General features: G+C 41.4%; 2 protein-coding genes across 7 annotated transcripts in view; one reads left to right on the forward strand and one right to left on the reverse strand.

The window, feature by feature from the left end:
- Positions 1–15,938, reverse strand: part of MTMR7 (myotubularin related protein 7) — a 174,043-nt gene extending 158,105 nt beyond the window's left edge. The window contains exons 1-4 of one of the 4 annotated variants that reach the window (XM_038560257.1): positions 15,848–15,866; positions 15,644–15,729; positions 11,996–12,200; positions 11,499–11,658 (exon numbers count right to left, since the gene is read on the reverse strand). In XM_038560257.1, the coding sequence (XP_038416185.1) occupies positions 11,499–11,612 (114 nt within the window). In that variant the 5' untranslated portion in view covers positions 11,613–11,658; positions 11,996–12,200; positions 15,644–15,729; positions 15,848–15,866. Of the gene's footprint in view, positions 1–8,274; positions 8,430–11,498; positions 11,659–11,995; positions 12,201–13,297; positions 13,424–15,643 lie in introns of those variants that run through there. The other 3 variants (XM_038560256.1, XM_038560258.1, XM_038560260.1) reach the window with 3 other exon arrangements.
- Positions 15,939–16,297: 359 nt separating this feature from the next.
- Positions 16,298–19,108, forward strand: part of SLC7A2 (solute carrier family 7 member 2) — a 68,316-nt gene continuing 65,505 nt past the window's right edge. For 2 of the 3 annotated variants that reach the window (XM_038560263.1, XM_038560265.1), the window contains exon 1: positions 16,298–16,415. The gene's annotated coding sequence lies outside the window, so the exon portion shown is untranslated. Of the gene's footprint in view, positions 16,416–16,830; positions 16,850–19,108 lie in introns of those variants that run through there. The other variant, XM_038560264.1, reaches the window with a different exon arrangement.

A 19,108-nucleotide genomic window follows, 5' to 3' on the forward strand; every position in this document is an offset into this window, starting at 1 on the left:
CATGAGTCCCTGAAAATGCACTAGCAGAACTAACATTGCATTTTCAAGATATCAGAGGATAATGAAAGCTCTTGGGTTGGCTGTAGCATTTGGTGATTGCAAGTGAATAGCTGGTTTTGTAACTAATGCACTGCCAAATTTCAGGAAACTAGAATGCAAAGGATAGCAGTCCCCATCCCATCCCCACTATATTTGTTAATCTACTCTATCTCTGCCTGAGGAAGGACTCAATTCTCCCTCAGTCCAATTTCATAACTTTTCAATAACTTCGATTCGATCAGTCCCATTTTAGATCCTATAGCCACATTATGGTTCTTTACTTTTTATCAGCTTTACTGAGGTGTTATTGGCCTAGAATGAGCTGAGTATGTTTCAGGTGTGCAATTCGATACATTCTGACCCTTAGAAGCATCCATGAAACTATCACCATGCTCAAGATGGTGAATACAACCATCACTCCCCAGAGTTTTCTCTTACTCTTTGGAATCTCTCCCTCCTAACCCTTCTTTGCCCTCCTTCCGTTAAAGGGCATGCTGTCATTTTGTTGTCTGGTCTCTTTCACTTGACGTAAATATTTTGAGGTTTATCCATGTTGTTGTAGGAACCAATAGTTCATGTCTTTTTCTTGTTGTGTTGTATTCAATTATATGGTTATACTACAATTTGTACATCCATTCGCCTGCTGACAGACACTTGAGTTGCTTCCGGTTGGGGTTATGACCAATAAAGCTGCTGTGAAAAATCTGCGTACAAGTTTTTATATCTGGGCATCTCTGCTTTTAAAAATTTAGATAAATACCTAATTGAGTAATGGCTGGGGCATATGATAGACTTCTGCTTAATGTTTTTAGAAACTCCCAAATTATTTTCCAAAGTAGTTGTATAGTCCTATCAAAATAGTTTGAGAGTTCCAGTTCCTCCAAATCCTTGCCAATGTGTGAAATAGTCTTTTTATTTTACTCCTTCTGATATCTCATTTTAGTTTTAATATGCACTTTTATAATGACCAACAATGCTTAATTGCATGTCTTAAAAAGCATTGCTTTGTATATTTTGCCTGGCGTGTGTGTGTGTGTGTGTGTGTGTGTGTGTGTGTGTTTAGTTTCAGGAGTGAATATAAGCCTGGTGCCCCGACTCCATCTTGGCCAGAAGTCCCCATCCAGTTCATTTCAAAATTTTAATCTCATAACTATTTCGAACCTAGCCATCTCCCTTCACCTCAACAGAGCAGCCAGTCTAAGGGACAGAGAAGGAGGCATGAGATGGATTTCTGGCTTTGGAGAACCAGAGACAGACAGATAGACATCTAATTACTATATCCTGTGAGGTTGCAGTCCTTTTCTCTTGACAACCTTACCTGCTATTCTAGCTCACTGTCCTTGTGTGAATGGTTGAAGAGGTCACTTTGGAGCAGCCTCCTTGATCATTGGGAGCCCCTTTCAAGAGCTAATATCTTCTAGCCAGCTGGTAACTTATATCATGTTGCCCCACTGCATCCACCTCCTTATCCCCCATAATGCCATGGTCCCGGCAATGCCTCCAGTCCACTCCCAAGGCCATTCCTGGGCCAATGGGCACAAGTAGGTCTTGCTGTACTCTTCTTAAACCAAGAACTCAGCCAGGGCTCTGGTGGGATTTTAGCTCCCCTGAGCATCTCAGTACCACACTAACACTCCTTCTTTGACCTCTGTCAAGTCGCTCAGTCTGTTGACCCAATATATATTAAATAGCAAACTTCAATGCTAACCTCTCCTTCCACTGTTAGAAATAATTTTCCTGGTGGCATCCCCATCCTTGGTTGTAGAGAAGGATGGGATAACTCCTTTCCACGAGTAGCACATCCTCCCCAAGCCCACCCCTCTCATCCAGGCCTTTCCTCTCTGCTACAGAGGTATGGGCCCCAACTGCTAGTGTCTCTGAACTTAGGGTATAGGACCCTCAGTCTCTGTTTCCCTCAGGCTTGGGTCTTAACAGCAATCATGAGACAGCAAGAAAAACTCCACTTAATATCTATTATCCTGGGATCTCTGGGTGGCGCAGCCTGCAGTTTGGCGCCTGCCTTTGGCCCAGGGCGCGATCCTGGAGACCGGATTCGAATCCCACATCGGGCTCCCAGTGCATGGAGCCTGCTTCTCCCTCTGCCTATGTCTCTGCCTCTCTCTGTCTCTCTCTCTCTCTGTGACTATCATAAATAAACAAAAATTTTTTTAAAAATCTTATAAAAAAATATCTATTATCCTGACACAGCTGCAGCACCTGGGAATTCCAGGTATAGGATTGTTTTTAATAGACGTGAGTCCTTTGTACCTTGTACAGTCTGACGTGAATTCCTGTGGCTGAATTTAACATCAGTTGAACTGGGGGGAACTTGCATTTGTAGCTGAGGCAGGTATTAGATTTTGAGTAAAATAGCATTTTAGTTGTATGGACTTTGTAGATTCTTATTTTTTTTTAAGATTTTATTTATTTATTCATGAGAGACACACACAGAGAGAGAGGCAGAGACACAGGCAGAGGGAGAAGCAGGGAGCCTGATGCAAGACTCGATCCCAAGACCCGGGATCATGACCTGAACTGAAGGCAGACATTCAACCACTGAGCCACCCAGGTGCCCCCTGACCTTCTAAGTTTTTGCCTCTTGCTGCCGAGTTATCAACAAGGAATGTTAAGTTAAGACATTAAATTTCAAACACACTTAATTGTCCATGGAATAGAGAACATTAATGTCTGAGGTTTGAATCATATTTACCCTAAAACTGCCTTTTTCCTTTATATAGTTTTGATTTTCATCCAGTTCCATTTCAAGAACTATATAGGGGATTAACCACTGAGCCTCCTATGACTCCTGGAGGATCACCCTGATATAGGGTCACACTGGCTCAAGTTTGTTAATTCTGTAAGATTTCATCATAGCAACAGATTGCAGGGGCTTAAAATATGGGTTCAGCCACAGAGGAATGATAGATTTTAACCATAACTAGGTAAAGAATAAGAAATCTTTTCCATTTCTTTGGGCCAAAGATACTCATCCCAAGGAATTAATATCCAAAAGCTGAAGAGAACTGTCAAAAAATAAATATAATACTATGCCTGGACCACTTGGCCCCTAGAAATTAGGTTGGTTTATAATCGAGATTGGTTTAAAAATATGTCTTGATCTTTAGATCAGTACAGAAGCTATGACATAATTAAAAATAATGGAAATCAAGCTCGATTACACTAGTTTTTCCCAATACTTTTCCTGATTTTATCTTATAAAAATTCAAGAAAAATTTAAAGAAAAATTAAAAGTCCCCAAATTCCTATCACCCAGAAATGAAATAGCCAAGATTAAATAGTCAAAAGTAAATATAGGGCAGCCCGGGTGGCTCAGCGGTTTAGCGCCGCCTTCCGCGCAGGGTCTGATCCTGGAGACCTGGGATGGAGTCCCACGTCAGGCTCCCTGCATGGAGCCTGCTTCTCCCTCTGCCTGTGTCTCTGCCTGTCTCTCTCTCTCTCTCTGTCTCTCATGAATAAATAAATAAAATCTTAAAATATATATATATAACTCCAGCCATCTCCCTCTGCTGAAAGAACAAAGGAAGGAAGAGAGGAAAGAAAATTAAAAAAACAAACTAGGATCATGGTGTATATGTTACTTTTACAGAAATAGTGGCATTCAGTATAATTTTACTTCAATTCAATCAAAGAAAAAGTTACCAATGAAAAACTGATAGAATTGATATTTGAGATTAGGATTTCCATATTTAAAAATTCTGTTCCTTAAAAATCTCTCCAAAATTAAAAAAATTAAAATCCTTAAGAAGTTGAAATAATATTCAACATCACAATATGTGCTATTCTTGATAGCCTTTTTTATTTTATTTTTTATTTTATTTTATTTTATTTTTTTTAAATGTATTTACTGGTTTGAGAGCCAGCATGAATGGTGGGGGAGGGGCAGAGGGAGAGGGAGAAGCAGACTCCCTGCTAAGTGGGGAGCCTGACAATAGACTCAATCCCAAAACCTGAGATCATGACCTGAGCCGAAGGCAGATGTATAACCAACTGAGCCACCCAGGCACCCCCATTCCTGGTACCTTTAGATACCTTATTTATTACTCATTTGTTATTACTTATTTATTATTGAATTCCTTTAGATAACTACAGATAACCTTTGGATGTTATGAAAAATGATAAATTTAGTGCTTCCACTTAGACATTTGCATTTTCTCAGCCCCACGTTCTGGTTTGAATTTGTTACATTATATTTTTATATTGTCCGAAGGTTTATAGGTGTATATTGTCAAGATTTATATCTCTTAAGAATAAAAGAGAATGGCTTAGCATGTAAATAATGCATTCAAGCCAAGTGAAGGGAAACGATTTTACATTCACTATATACATGAAAGTTCTTTAATAATTAAGGAAAAATGGTGGAAATTTTTGAGTCTTCGCATGAAACAAAGGAGGACTAATTCAAAAATCCTGGCAGAGTATCATACTCATAGTCTATGTGGCATTTGAGTTTTAGCAAAATATCATCTCCCACACTGAATTAATGTTAACTTAAATTTTATGGGTTTGCAAATTTTCTGTCCTCTTAACTTGTAATTTGGGTCGGTTTTCTTGTTTTCTAAGATAAATAAGCAAAGGAGCTAACAATTAGTTTTATGTTTGTGCGGTATTTAAGAAATACAATAAAATAAAGTACAATAAATAAAAGTTAAAAGTTAATTAAAAGTAGAAGGTAATATCAGTGTTTCATGCTTACCCCTTTGGCTATTTCTGTTTTAGTGGGTGCACATAATACTGACCTCCAACTACCAGTGCCTGCAACTGAAGGCTTTTTCTTGCCATCATAGTACGCTGTAGCTGAGCACATGGCAGCCAGATAGGCTTCAGAATCACCCCTCCTAGAGCAGCCCTCATCCTATGACTGAGATACTTGCAAGGGAGTTGGTATGCACATACCTCAGCTCTCTCTTGATGTGGGTGAGATAACTTCGAGGCACATGTTCGAACTATTTCCTACATTTCCTCAGCAGATTTAAGCTCAGTTGTTAGATGCAGCTGTTAGATCACTCATGCCCGTGGATCTAAACCTGCATCATAGCCACCTTTTAGGGTGGGGGTGCACCGGTGGTAAATGAAATCGGAGTCCTGGCCTCAGTTCATTTCATAGTCAAACCAGTGGATCTATGGAACTAGCAAGTGGAAATTTCTGTTGCCCAAGGGCATCATGGAAACAACTATAATTAGAACTGATAAAACCTTACCTCACCCTGGTTCACTGGCCTACACAGGGTAAGTCATATGTGAAGAAAAGCCAGATGGAAGTCCCTGAAAATGCCCCCATCAGCCATGATAATAAATCAAAAGCAATGTCACATCTTTGGCAAAATGGGGCTTTGATCCACGTCATAGTCCATTTTAATTGAACAAGTTCTCCTGCTTAAAACGCATAGATCAGGAAATGACTTGAGGAATTTGGGCTTCCCACCCCCACAACTTTTGTCTAGGGTGGGCCAGAGGTCCTGGTTCCTGGAAGGCAGAGGGATCCTTCTACAAGGGGACAGAGTAAGGGCTCCATCGAATCTTCCTTTAAAAAAAAAAAAAAAAAAAAGAAAGATTTTATTTATTTATTTGAGAAGGAGTGAAAGAAAGCATGAATAGGGAGAGAGGCAGGTGGAGAGGGAGAAGCAGACTCTCTGCTGAGCAGGGAGCCCAATGCAAGGCTTGATCCTAGGACTCTGAGATCATGACCTGAGCCAAAGGTCATGACACCTAACTGACTAATCTACCCAGGCGCCCCTTCACTGAATCTGAAGTTATATCTTCTCCCTTGTCATTTTCAGCTTCTTATTCCAGATGACCAATAAGCAGAGAAGGAAGTCCTGGCTGAAAAAAGGATATAGGGTTGCTATTACATAATGAAAACAGGGAAGGTTGTGCCCTACATGCCTTTGTAGGGCTTTCTCTGGTCATTAAAGCATGTTTGCCCACGTTCTGAGAGAGTTAACAGACCCCAGGAAAAGCTCTGGACCAAAGATGGTGGAAGTGGTGCATAAATATCCCATTTCCCTCTCCCTCCGTGAAATAATTCAGAGATATGCCATCTACACTTTCCGCAGAAGGTTCCACTCCACTTGTGGTACTTCTTTTGCTAACACACTTTGTATTTGCTCTCTTTCTTTCCCTGCCTTAATTCCCTATTTCTTATTCCTCCCATCTAAATTTCTTCCACTCAAATCTTTGTCTCAGTGTTTGTTTCTGAGAAATTCCAAAGTAGAGTAGGATCCTTGAAAGTTGTCTTTCCTTTAAAGTCATATCAATAACATTCTTTAAAATGCTGTTGAAGCTGTCATTAAGCATGCACACTTCAATAACCACTGGGATAATATCCATGATAAAACAGCACTCTAATTATTTTCATGCTCATAAGCCTGACCCAAAGGTACAAGTTTCTTCTTCAGAGTCTCTTTAAGGTTCCAGGAAACTGTACACTAATGAAAAAGTCCATTAAAAAATATATTTAGGCAGCCTGAGTGGCTCAGTGGTTTGGCGCCTGCCTTCGGCCCAGGGCGTGATCCTGGAGTCCTGGGATCAAGTCCCACGTCAGGCTCCCTGCATGGAGACTGCTTTTCTCTCTCTCTCTGTCTCTCTCTCTGCCTGTGTCTCTGTCTCTCTCTGTGTATAACTTATTAATAAATAAATAAAATCTTTAAAATATATATTTATATTTTTATATATATTATATATATAATATATATTTACATTTATATATAAATATATAAAATATATATTAATATATATTAAAATATATATATTTATAGGGTGGCCTGAGTGGTTCAGTCAGTTAAGTGTCCTGAGTGGTTCAGTCAGTTAAGTGTCTGCTTTCCTTCGGCTCAGGTCATGATCCCAGGGTCCTGGGATGGAGTCCCACTCCTTGCAAGGCTCTCTGCTAAGCAGGAGGAGGGATCTGCTTCTCCTTCTCCCTCTGCCCCTCCCCTCCCCCTGTGCATGCATGCTCATGCGCACTCTCTCTGTCAATCTTTATATATTTATGTATACATACACACAGAGACACAAAGGCACTTTAAATTTAGGTACTTAAATGGACAGATTTCTGTTCTTTGAGAATCATATGAGGCAGAACAACTTACTTAACTCCTAAATCCTCAATGAGGCTACCTTTAGGACTGAGTAAATCATACTCCGCATAAAGGGATGCCTTTTACCTTGTTCACATGAATGGCACCTATTGCAGCTTTGCAGGGCACAACCAACCAAACCTTATGCATCTGCAACATATAGTTGTAAAATGAATGCTTACTCCCTTATATATTACTGACAAGTTTCTTAAATGTAAAAGGATGTGAGACAGTCTATCAAATTAAACCCCCCCAAAGTTAATGTTGAATTATTGATGTTAAATTTCCCCTTATTCAATACAGTTTTCATTGTCCTGTATTGCTTTATCTAATGCTGGAATGTACTCATTGAATCATATTTTAAACCAGGATTCTTGATGATTCTATATGTGCCTCAAAATATAATCACATTGGAACTAGATAAAGGGGCTCTGTCAAGTTCAATTTACCCAAGTTACTTCCTCAACAATACTTCAAAGATTTTACTCACATAATTCATACAGGCAGATTAGAATATGCACTCAGGTAAAAAAGATCGCTTTGCTATTCTGATGATCATGCACAATCTTACTGCTAATAAACTCCATTGTATAGTTTCCCACAGGAGCAAGTGGAGTTTCTCATGGGAAATATTATGTAACTTTTTGAAAGAAATTTATACTGAACTTTTATTTGTTGATTTTTAAACAAATACAGAGTACCTTCAAGCGAGTACCATACTAGAATGTTACAGAAAATTAAATATCCACTAAGCCTGTAGTGAATGGGGTTTAAAAAATAATTTTGATAAATGATTTCGATTGACTCCTTGATTATATAAGTAAACCTTAGAGCAGATGTTGAAAATTTGCAGCCTTAAGGTATGATTCAGCCTATTTGTGTATCACCATCTGGCTCAGTGTTTTTAAACTTTTGTATTTGAGTGCTTTCTTAGTTCCACAGCTTCCCTCCCCCACCTCATTATGGTCTGATGCCCATCTGGATTCACATTTTGGTGTTAGCTGCCTGGCCTCACTGGAAGGCTGAGATTGCAGCCTCTGCAATTGAACTGGGGGCCCAGTAGAGTTTTTTGAGAGCCATACTTAGATACCTTTATTAACAAAATACGTATTTTTGTATACTTTGAAAAATTATCACATACCTGCAGAGGCTGTGACATGCTTGAGAGTTTAAAATTAAAATGTCATTTCGGAGCACGTGGTGGGTCAGTGGTTGAGCATCTGCCTTTGGCTCTGGTAGCGATCCCAATCCCGGGGTCCTGGTTTGGAGTCCTGCATGGGGCTCCCTGCAGGGAGCCTGCTTCTCCCTCTGCCGATGTCTCTGCCTCTCTCTGTGTGTCTCTCAAGAATAAACAAATTTTTTTTAAACAAATTTTTTTAAAAAAATAAAATATTGTCATTTCAAGGTTTTCCTCCTCCCCTGTTTTTCTTCTGCTAGCTACTTTTTGCACTAAGCTTCTCTAAAACTGTACGACTACAAAGAAGGTCTACACAGGCTCAGGAGAAAGGGGAAGTAGGGAGGAATCAAGAGATACAAACTAACAGTTGTAAAATAAATCAGTCATGAGGATATAATGTACAGATGGTGAAAAGTCAATAATACTGTATTGTAAACCTGAATGATGCTAAGAAGGTAAGTCTTGAAAGGTCCCATCACAAGAGAAAAAATTTGTAACTTTGGGTGGTTATGGATGGTAACTAGACTTACTGTGGTGATCATTTTGCAATATAGACAATTGTTGAATCATTATGTTATACACCTGAAACTAATATAATGTTGTCTGTCAGTCATACTTCAATTAAAGAAAGAAAGAAAGAAAGAAAGAAAGAAAGAAAGAAAGAAAGAAAGAAAGAAAGAAAGAAAAAGAGGAAGAAGCATGACCAGCATGCTGAAGTCCTTTTGGCCAATCCATGGGTCACAGGGTCACACTGTGGCAGTTACTACTGCTGACAATGGAGGATGGTATCAAAGATAGAACTATTGTTAAAGGACTTACTTAGATCAATCTAGTTTGAAGGGTCAGTTTTTAAAACCCTATTTTATTTGTTTCAGCGTAATGCTGAAGATAATGTTACATTGCATGATTTACACATATAACCTGAGAATTAAGAGTTAGATTTTTAACTTTAAATTGTGTCTGGGTCCAAAGTTTAAACTAAATGGGGTATGAACTCGTGCAAGATTTGGGGCACCTGGATGGCTGGTGCAAAATTTGGGGCACCTGGATGGCTTAGTCAGTTAAGCATCTGCCTTATGCTCAGGTCATGATTTCAAGGTCCTGGGATCTAGCTGCCAGTGAGGTTCCCTGCTCAGTGGGGAGTCTGCTTCTCCTTCTCCTTCTGCCCCTCCTTCTCCTCATGCTCTCTTTTTCTATCTTGCTCTTCTCTCAAATAAATAAAATATTTTTTTTAAAAAAAGAATAAAACCTCAGTGATTTAACTTGTTCACAGTAATTCCCCTCCCCTGTGTGTCTCCTCATAATCTTTTGAAGAAGTTAAAGTGTTATTATCCCCACTGCACAGAAAAAAGAAACAAAAAATGCAATTGAGAACTTTTTGTTCAAAATCATGTGTTAAGTCAGCAACCAGCAGCATTAATTTGTGCTTTTTATTGTACATTTGTATGCAATTGTATCTTTTTATTTCATGATCTTTTCCACAGAATTAAATTTTGGAAAGGTTCAAAATTAACCTAAACAGAACTGGAGTGCCTTCCAGATTAGGCCAGGATCCTACTCAGTTTTAGCCTGGCTATAAGAGTTCTCCCTCCAGCTCCGTGCAAAATCATAAAAGGGCAGGTTTCCTGTTAAGCTGGAGAAAATGCACAGTTGCCCTGGACAGTGTGGTCTGATGTGATAGCCGAGATTAGGGGATAAACCACATGAGAGCCAGCAGTTCTGACCCTTCTATATAATTAAGGAAGAATGCCAGGTGTTCTCCCCCTGCCTGAGTAAGCCCGCATTGACTTGTTATGAAGAAGTGTGGTGGACCAGACTGCTCATCATTAAAACAGACTCTGCCTACCTGTCTAGGACAGAAAAGGGTGGGAGGGGAAGACTATTTAATTAGCTGAGAGGCATAAGTTCATGCCAATCCAAATATAAAAGTAAAACAGGTCGGAACTTTTTAAATATCTTCTCTGAGGCATGCAACCCCTGAGGTCTTAGGACACATTACCAACTCATGGAGCTTTTGAAGGTATGGATCTTGTGAATCTAAGCCAAATGGTTAAAGGCATGAAAGTCATGCTTTGCCAGGAATCAACTGTCCATTTTCCTTTGTGCTCTCTACCACCAGAGGTTCATTTACTTTTTGTTGTTTGATCTCAAAGAATTTAATCTTTTGACAAGGCTACCGAGGAGCCTTGGAAGGTGCTAGACAGTAACATTTTCCACACAAATATTTTGAGACCCAAGTTTTGCAACTTGGAATTCACAGCCCTGTGCAAGAAGTTGTTGTTAAGTGGAAATTGGAATCAGTTTTTCAGACTGATGCTAGAACTCTGGGGTAGGTGATTCTAATATAGCTAGTTTTATGAATCTGTGACATGGGTGAAATGATCTGAAAGGTTTCATTTCAGTTCAGTACCTTAAAAACTCAAATCCACCTTCCTCATTTGGGCTTCACTTCTTTGGGACTTGGAGGCCTTCTTAACCTCCAAAAGGGTTACATACCCTTTTGCTGCCAAAACTTGCAATTGAACCTACTTCTCTGAATTTCTGATCTAGGAATTTTTACATCATTTTGATGCTTCCCCTTAGCTAACAGCCCTTGAGAACAAGAATAGGACTTACTAGAGAAGTATGGCTTCAAAAGAACCAGGAGTGATCCCAGGAGGACAGGGAAGTGACAGATGAGTAGGTTCCAGTGATGAGATAAATCTACTTGGACTAGGACTTCTGGGTTCCTACTTTTTGGAACACGAAAAGTTCTCCCTTTTTGATTGAGTGCATAACACCTTTCCTCCTTACAGTATGCAGTGATGTGTTTTTAAAAGGGAAGGTGAATTTAATACGAAGAATTGTGACCCACTCCTCAATCTTCCCCCAGAAATCACAAAACCAAAGCCAAGAAAAAATGTTGTGAAGTCAGCACTGCTGTGACCAGAGAAAGCACATTAGCAGGAGGCCAGTAGCTAGAAATGAGAAACAAAGTCAGAGTCCAGAATATGGCAGAGTAAGTGAGGTGGAGCAGCCATCTCTGTTTCCCTGGAACTGAAGGGTTTCCTAAGGCACAGGACTTTTAGTGCTGAAACTGGGACAGTCCCCAGGCAAATGAAAATGGTTACTCAACCTATGTAGGTGGCAATTTAAATAAACAGAGTTCTGTTCTTTACATGACTTGGACTCTCCATTCAAAGGATTACCTGGTTGAGGAGAAAGTGAAACAGCATGCTGTACCATTGTCCAAAAGCATACATTGAAGTATACTTTCTGGAAGCCTGGTCAGAAGCAGAGTGAACACCTGGCTGGCAACACATGCATATACCTTTATTTTGTAGCTTCAGGTCTTGAGTATGGAGAAATCTGGAAGAAAGGACAGAAATTCATGAAGAGCAGGCAGGAAGTCATTCTAGAGATGATTGAGCATATCAACATACAGGAGATTGTGTAGACCTGAGTCCCTTTCAGGGTACAATGCTCATTCTAGACACGTTGGTCTACACATTTTACCCCAGGCCCACTCAGTGCTCTCCTTCTCTTCTATTCCAGAATGCTGTTCTCTTACTTCTATAGCTACAGAAAAGAAACACTATTTATCCTGCAACCATCTTTTGAGATTTCACTGCTTCAGAAAAGGTATCTCAGACCACTTCTCTCTGTTAAGCTCCCACCGGGGAATCTTCTGCTATTCGCTGTTTACCTTCTGGTTGTGTCAATCAATGGCTCTCGATGTCTTGTCTCATCAACCAGGTTGTAAGGAGTGAGCTGTCTGGATTAATCTTTCCTTTTTAAAAATTGCCTCCTGGCTTGTTGCAGTGTCTAGCCCAGAATTGGCTTGTTGATTGTCTAACACAACACCGTCCAACAGAAACATAAGATGAGCCACATTTGTCATTTGAAATTTTCTAGAGTCACATTGAAAAGAAGTCAAAAGAAACAGGAGAAAATCATTCTAGTAATATATATTACTTAGCCCACTGAATTCCCAAACATTATTTCAACATGTAATCAACATGAAAAAACTATCATTTTCACATGATTTTGATTGTACTAAGTCTTTGAAATTCGGTATGTTATTTTACTCTCCAGCACATCTCAATTTGGTCTAGTCAGAAATCAAGTGCTCAAGACCCACCTGTGGCAAGGTTAGTGTCCACCCTATTGGATAGCACAGGTCTGAATGATAATTTGCAGAAATTTACTGAAGCAGTTGATGGAGACTTACAAGATAGAAGGAGTTTAGTTTGATTTTTCCATCAATAAGAAACTTTTTAGAAGACTAGAAGGCTGCAATAGCATGTCTTAACATAGTAAGAATAGAGATTAAGGCTATGAATTCATAGAAATCAAGAGAAAGGATGACTCCCATGATAGAAAATAAATGGGGGAATAGCAGAACGTTGTGAATGATGGAGAAGAAGTAAACAAGAATTAAAGGTAATAAGCCTGGAATCCCAAAAGAATAGTGAGATGGAAGTCAGAGAGAGGGAAAGAGAGAAAGAGACAGACAGAGAGAGGGAGAGTGAGAGAGAGAGAAAGAGAGAGAGAGAGAGAGAAACAAGTCTAAGAAAGAGAGGGATTTGTTTTCAACCATGTAATTTCAGGTGCTGGCAAGTTCATCTCACCAGAGGCATAGTTTGAAGCAAGGATGAAAGATGAGGTCTGGCAAAGTAGCTTTTGGGATCAATGCCATTAAGTTGGTTGAGCCTTACAATCCTAAGATTGTGAAGGCAGATAGGGATAAGAATGAAAAAAAAATTTAAAAATTTAATCTTAAGAGTTCCATAATTAGCAAGCAGGACAAAAAGTGCTGAAGATGCCAAGAAGAAAAGGAGGAGATCACAGAAGTCAAGGTGTGGGGGAGACAATTTCAAAGCAGAAAGGGACAGCAAGCAGGAGAGAATTTGAGAAAAGTCTATTCAACATGCTTTGGAAGCCATCTCTAAAGCAATGAGAATCTTTGTTAAAGCTGAAGGGAAAAAAAAAAAAAAAGAGGATTTACATTAGCTGAACTCTCTTCCAAACCCCTGGTTTTCAATCCTTAGACCAACAGGCCGACCAAAGATGTTTGGATTGAGAAAGCTGACTTTTTCCAGCAGATACAGTCCCAGCAGGAATCCTGGCAGAAGGAAACAGAGCAGCACAGAGCGGGTGGAGCTCTGGGTGATTCTTGATTAATGGCCAATGTAAAGAAACCCCAGAAACAAGCCAAGTGACAGGACGCAGGGAATTCATAGGGAGAGCAGCGCAGGACTGAGAAACCATTGCGAAACCATGCTTTGGTCTTAGTTTAAAGACAAGAAGAAAAAATACAAATTTAAAGTATGACTTGTCATTTTAAGGATTTATTGTTCTTTTTCCAACCATTTTTTTCAATATTTTATTGCTTATCTTTAGGGATGGGCAAATATGGAATGTGTCCAGTGGAACGTTGCCTTTAATTTTTTGCACGTTTTTGAAAAGGCAGTGGAGAATAAGAGTTGCCTAAAAGCCCTCGAAACTTTAGTGGCCTGAACTCCGATCCAATCTTTTTTCTCTTTCGAGCCAATTCAACTGTAACACAGTACCCAGTATCCAAAGATTTAGAAGGAAAAAAAAAATGGAGGTTTTTAGCTTTGTCTTCGCTGAAATAGCTTCAGGATAATGGAGTCAAATTAGAACTAATAGGAATCAACTCCGGTCTAGGTAGTTAAAGTAATTCCCTTATTTGTGCGAGGTGAGATTTACTTTGGGTTGTATTTGGCAAGTGTAGGAGTAAAGGGTGTGTAATTTATTCAGCTCCAAAAGTCCCTTGAAATTCCCTGCAATTTCATAAAACGTAGCAGTTCAGATGCACAAATGTTTCTGAAATCTTTGGGACACAACCACCTAGATCATTCCTGCTACTGAAAAATGACTAAGTTGGATTTTCTGTTCCCTCCCAAAGGAGGAAGCTTGACAGATGCAAGTGAAAAGTGTAGTACATCAGACACGGTGAGGTAGAACGAGGTGGGTGAAAATGTGACTCAACTGGGAAGAGGATGCAAATTCCATTCTGAGTAGTAGGAACAGAACAGTGCATATGGAAATGAAGATGAAGATAGAGTCAAAGTAGCTTAATCCGTTTCAAGTGTTTTGTTTCTACCTATGGCATTTCCTTGGCTCTCCTAGTCCATCTTAAAGACTCACGATAGATCCATACACATGCCATTCTTTCTACGTCTAAATACATTCTAAAAGCTGAGAAACAACCCAAAAATGAGACGTGGGATTCACAGTTAATCAATAACTTCAAAAAGGAAAAAGAATACATAAGTCAAAGACTCTAGTGCATCAAGATAGCTATCAAACATTGTGCTTATTAGAAAGGACTTGCTCATTTTTGCTTAGAGATGAAATAGCTTTTATTATTCACACACATGCACACAATGTGTTCTTGTTTCAGGAAGCACCAACATCAGATAGTCAGATTACCAGATAAACTCAAAGATTGGTATTCTGACTAAATTGGCAGTTTCTAAATGTCAGATAGATTAGTTTATCTCAAATCACTGTGGTGCAACCTCATCACAGACTGTCCCTTGAGGGTGTTTAGATAAAAATATATGGGGAAATAATTTCTTGTATTTAAAATAGCAACCTGTAATTTCCTAAGAAAACCAGGTGGAGAATTTTATATCAGATGCCTCATCCTTAGAAATTAGACAAAGTCTCTTAACATCTTGAATCTCCTTCACCCCTTGATGCAAATGCCTTCTAACCCTTATGGGACGGAGTAAAATTGGTGTCAGTATCAACATGTATCACTTTCCTCTATATCATTAATGATTAGTTGTATGAGTAATCTGTTTTATATTGTAAAGCTAATTTTATATTGATTTAAAAAAAAAAACCTCTCTTACTTAGGACATGTACTAGAAGAGATAATAAATATCCTTACAGTTGGCCATGCTACTAGACTTCTAGTTCTTCCAAGAAGCCCACTGATGGCTTCAAGGAGGTAGCTGGATTCTGGAAATAGTCACTGAGATCGTGTGCATGTAAGAGTTTTTGAAGTCCCCAATCTTTAATCAGATTCTGTTGGGAACACAGGTCTTAAAGAAGTTAGGCATGATTTAGAATGCCACACATAAAAGTGTACGTGGAAAGCTTCAATATGAATCTGGCGCTTTGCCAAAGCTAATAGTATTACTAGTAGATGAATAAGAAGACATCTAGCATAACCTTTTTTTTTCTCCTTTAAACTGAGTCCTAAAAAAAATAAATGAATAAAATAAAATAAAATAACTGAATCCTTTGATGTTTAGCATAATATTCAACAAAATAAGGCAGATCTTTCTATCAAAGGAAAATAATAAGACACACTCACTGTTCCATTCAGGCCAACGCTTTGCCTCTTTTCGGATTAAAATTACCGAGGGTTTCACGTTGTGCCTTCAACCTTATCGGAGGCTCCTAAAACAGACAATAGCGCAGGATGAGGAACCGTGATTGCGCAACTTCTGCTCTGGCTTTTTTGGAAAATAGCAGATGTCATTTTTCTTATCGCCCACCCTAAAATAGTCATGACAACCTAGTCACACTCCTGGAATTTTCAGAATAGCAACTGCACATTTTTTTTAATGAACTTCCACGGTCTGTATTGGCGGGGTGGCGCCACCGGGCGAAGCGGACTCTGGGCTCCCGGTGACCATATCGGTGCGTGGCACGTCGTCGTTCTGCTTCTTAACGAATTCTTAGGAGGATGTGACAAGGGTCGCGGGGACGACCCCCGCCCTGGGAGGGGCTGCGCCTGGAGCGACCCGGGGGGGGGGGCGCGGGGGGCACCGCCGAGGCCCGCGCTCCAGGCCGCAGACCCGCCCCGCGGCGCGCGCGGCCGCCGACGCCGCCTCCCGGGAGGACGGGCCCGCGCGGCCGGCGGCCCGGAGGCAGCGCCCCGCCTCGCCCCGCCTCGCCTCGCCCCGCCCCGTCCCGCCCCGCCCCCGGCGCGGCTACACACAGGGGCGCCCACGTGCCCAGCCCGCCTTCGGCAGCGCGGCGGCCCGGGCGCTCCTCTCCGCGCCGACCAGCGAGGCGGCCGCAGCTCGCTCGGCCTCCCGGAGCCCCCGGCTCGCTCCAGCCGCTCGCCCACCACCGCCCCAGTAAGTTGCCGAGTGTGCGGCCGCGCGGAGGGGCGGCCCGGGCGCGGGGGCCGCGGGGGCCGCGGGGGGGGGGCCCGGGGGGGCTGCGGCGCCTCGCCCCCGCCAGCCCCGTGCAGCCGCGCGCCCCCCCCCGCCCGCCCTGCACCCCGAGGGGCCCGGAGACTCTCGGTTTACACTTGGAAAGGCGGGCAGCCCGGGTGGCTCAGCCGTGTGGCGCCGCCTGCAGCCCGGGGTGATCCTGGAGGCCCGGGATCGAGTCCCGCGTCGCGCTCCCTGCGTGGAGCCTGCTGCTCCCCCGCCCGTGTCTCTGCCTCCCTCCCTCCCTCCCTCCCTCTGTGTCTCTCTCTCATGAATAAATACGTGTAAACATAGAAAGGCGCGTGGAGCTGCGGGAGCCTTTCGCGTCCCAGACCTGAGCGGGACTGGAAGGACAGGTAAAACGTGCTGCGTGCGTGCTTGAGCTACTTGCAAGGAGAGGGCTGAGCTGCGAACCCGTCGGGGGCCGGGCTGTGCTCTCTAAAGCCTATGTCGTGCGGTCGTCAGCCTCGAACTCGAAATGCCGTCCCCGAGGCTTAGGCAATCGCCAAGCCCGTCGCCGCAGAGTGATCCATTCCTCCGCGGAACTCTCCAGCATGTCTTTACGCGTGTCCCCCCCAGTCCGTGGAGTAACGGCCTCAGGGATGGTCATCTTAAAGATGCTTACAAATACGCTCACGGGAAGTCCTGCACGTCTTTATCAGTGCAAACAGTTGCTTGGGTTGCTTAGGAGTTAAAAACGTTCAACCTATTCAGACTTTTCATGCGTTTATGCAGAACTGCCTCCGGAGGCGTTTCGTTGACCCTTAGGGCTGGTAATAAGGTTTAATCGAGTCGCATGTGCAGAAACAATCATACTTTTAATGAGGGTTTATTTAGAGCTCTCAGAATGTTGAAGGGAGGGGTGCTGCTGGCATATCGGGTTAGTGGGTATATGGCCTCTGACTTGATACTTCTGCACCCTTGGCTTGGCAAGTCCTTAAAAACTTCAGTCACCTCTTTTCCCTCTAAGCATTAATAATGATCTCTCCAGGAAATTGCAAACAATTATGTTTGTGCTCTTTTTCTAAGGGATGTACGGGATAAGAATAGTTTAAGTGTATACTTTCTTACAGCTGCTTTTTCCCTTTGTAAATCAAATCCTTTTTTTTTTTTCTTTTAGTTGCACTAAAGCCTAATATGAAATGACGTTTTAGTGCAGAAGAACATATGCATTTTTTATTTGTTCCATTACTCAAAAGTTCCTAGTTGGTTACTCTGGGTTAATGCTGGGAGGCCACATTATTTATGATTTTTTTTTTTTTTTTTCTGTTTTCTCTCTTGCTCTCACTCGGTTTCCATATTGTTCCCGATTGGGGAATGACATTTACCTTAAGGCATTACAATCTTTAAGGGTGTGCCTCAGCCTTGGAGAGACTGGAGTAAAATGCTGCCTGGTTATCTCCTGGGATTCAGTTTGCAGAATCCTTGGCCTCTTTAGCACGTCCTCTGCAAAGCCCTTTTGATTCCAGAGTCTCTAATCATTATCACTGTAACTTAGAGTCTGTAAAAGAGAATTAGAGGCTGGGAGGGGAGATAAGGTAGCTGTTGGAGTTTGAAAAATCTGGGAATACTCTGGAGTTTTTCATCTTCTCATATATTTTTGGGTTTTGCGCATATGCAACTGAAGACTTTTCAAGTTCTTGCTTTCCACTACAAAACTACTCTCCTTTGCAGAAGTGGGAGGGCCTGATCTCAGTTCTGCATGGCTCACCTTTTGTTGTCTTCCCACGCCTCCTTGCTGAAGTTCTCCTCGCTTCTCTTGGCTCTTCTGGCCAGACCTGGATCCTCATCTGTAGCTGTTTCTGCTCTTTCAGAAGAGCCCACTTTTACAAAGGGCCTTCTCCCATAGTTTTCCTTTGGTGACTACTTTGTTTAGCTTAGTTTCTGTCTTCCCTTCTGTTTTATTTGCTTGCCACTCCGTATATCCCCATCTGTATACCTATGTAAGTATTTTTTTTAAGTGTTCAGGGCCATCTGCTGGTTTTCTTTTGATGTCCTTCGTGACCAACTTTCAGAACAGAGGTTTGGAAACACCCTATGTTGCTATTTGTTTTATTATTTCCCCAAACATGATATGAACACATTGATATTTTTTTAAAGATTTATTTATTTGAGAGAGATAGAGCAACAAAGTGCCTGAGCGAGGAAGAGAGGGAAAAGCAGGTTCCCTACTGAGCAGGAAGCCCGACATGGGGCTTGATCCCAGGACCCTAGGATCATGACCTGAGCCGAAGGCAGACGGCTAACCAACTCAGCTACCCAGGCATCCCAACACATGGATTTAAAGGACTGGCTTCTTGTAGACCACTTAAGGGAATATCATACATTTAAGACAAAAGCAGAATTTTCAGTTGAATATCTTTCTAAATAGTCACATGTTTAGTACTGTGTGCCTCATTTGGAAGTTTTATCATCCAACTGAATACTGAAAAACTCAGTTAACAGTAGGATATCACTTATGTGATACAGCTCGTCTAAATGATTTGGAAAATCTGTGTGCTTAACTTATTTCTATACCTTTAATCTGAGTATAGAAAGCCACACCGATAAAGCCTTGATTAAAAAAAAAAAAACTTCATGAAATCGTTCTTTTCATTGTCTTTTGTTTTAGTAAC

Source organism: Canis lupus, chromosome 16 (genome assembly GCF_011100685.1).
Source record: "Canis lupus familiaris isolate Mischka breed German Shepherd chromosome 16, alternate assembly UU_Cfam_GSD_1.0, whole genome shotgun sequence".
Classification (NCBI taxonomy): Eukaryota; Metazoa; Chordata; class Mammalia; order Carnivora; family Canidae; genus Canis; species Canis lupus.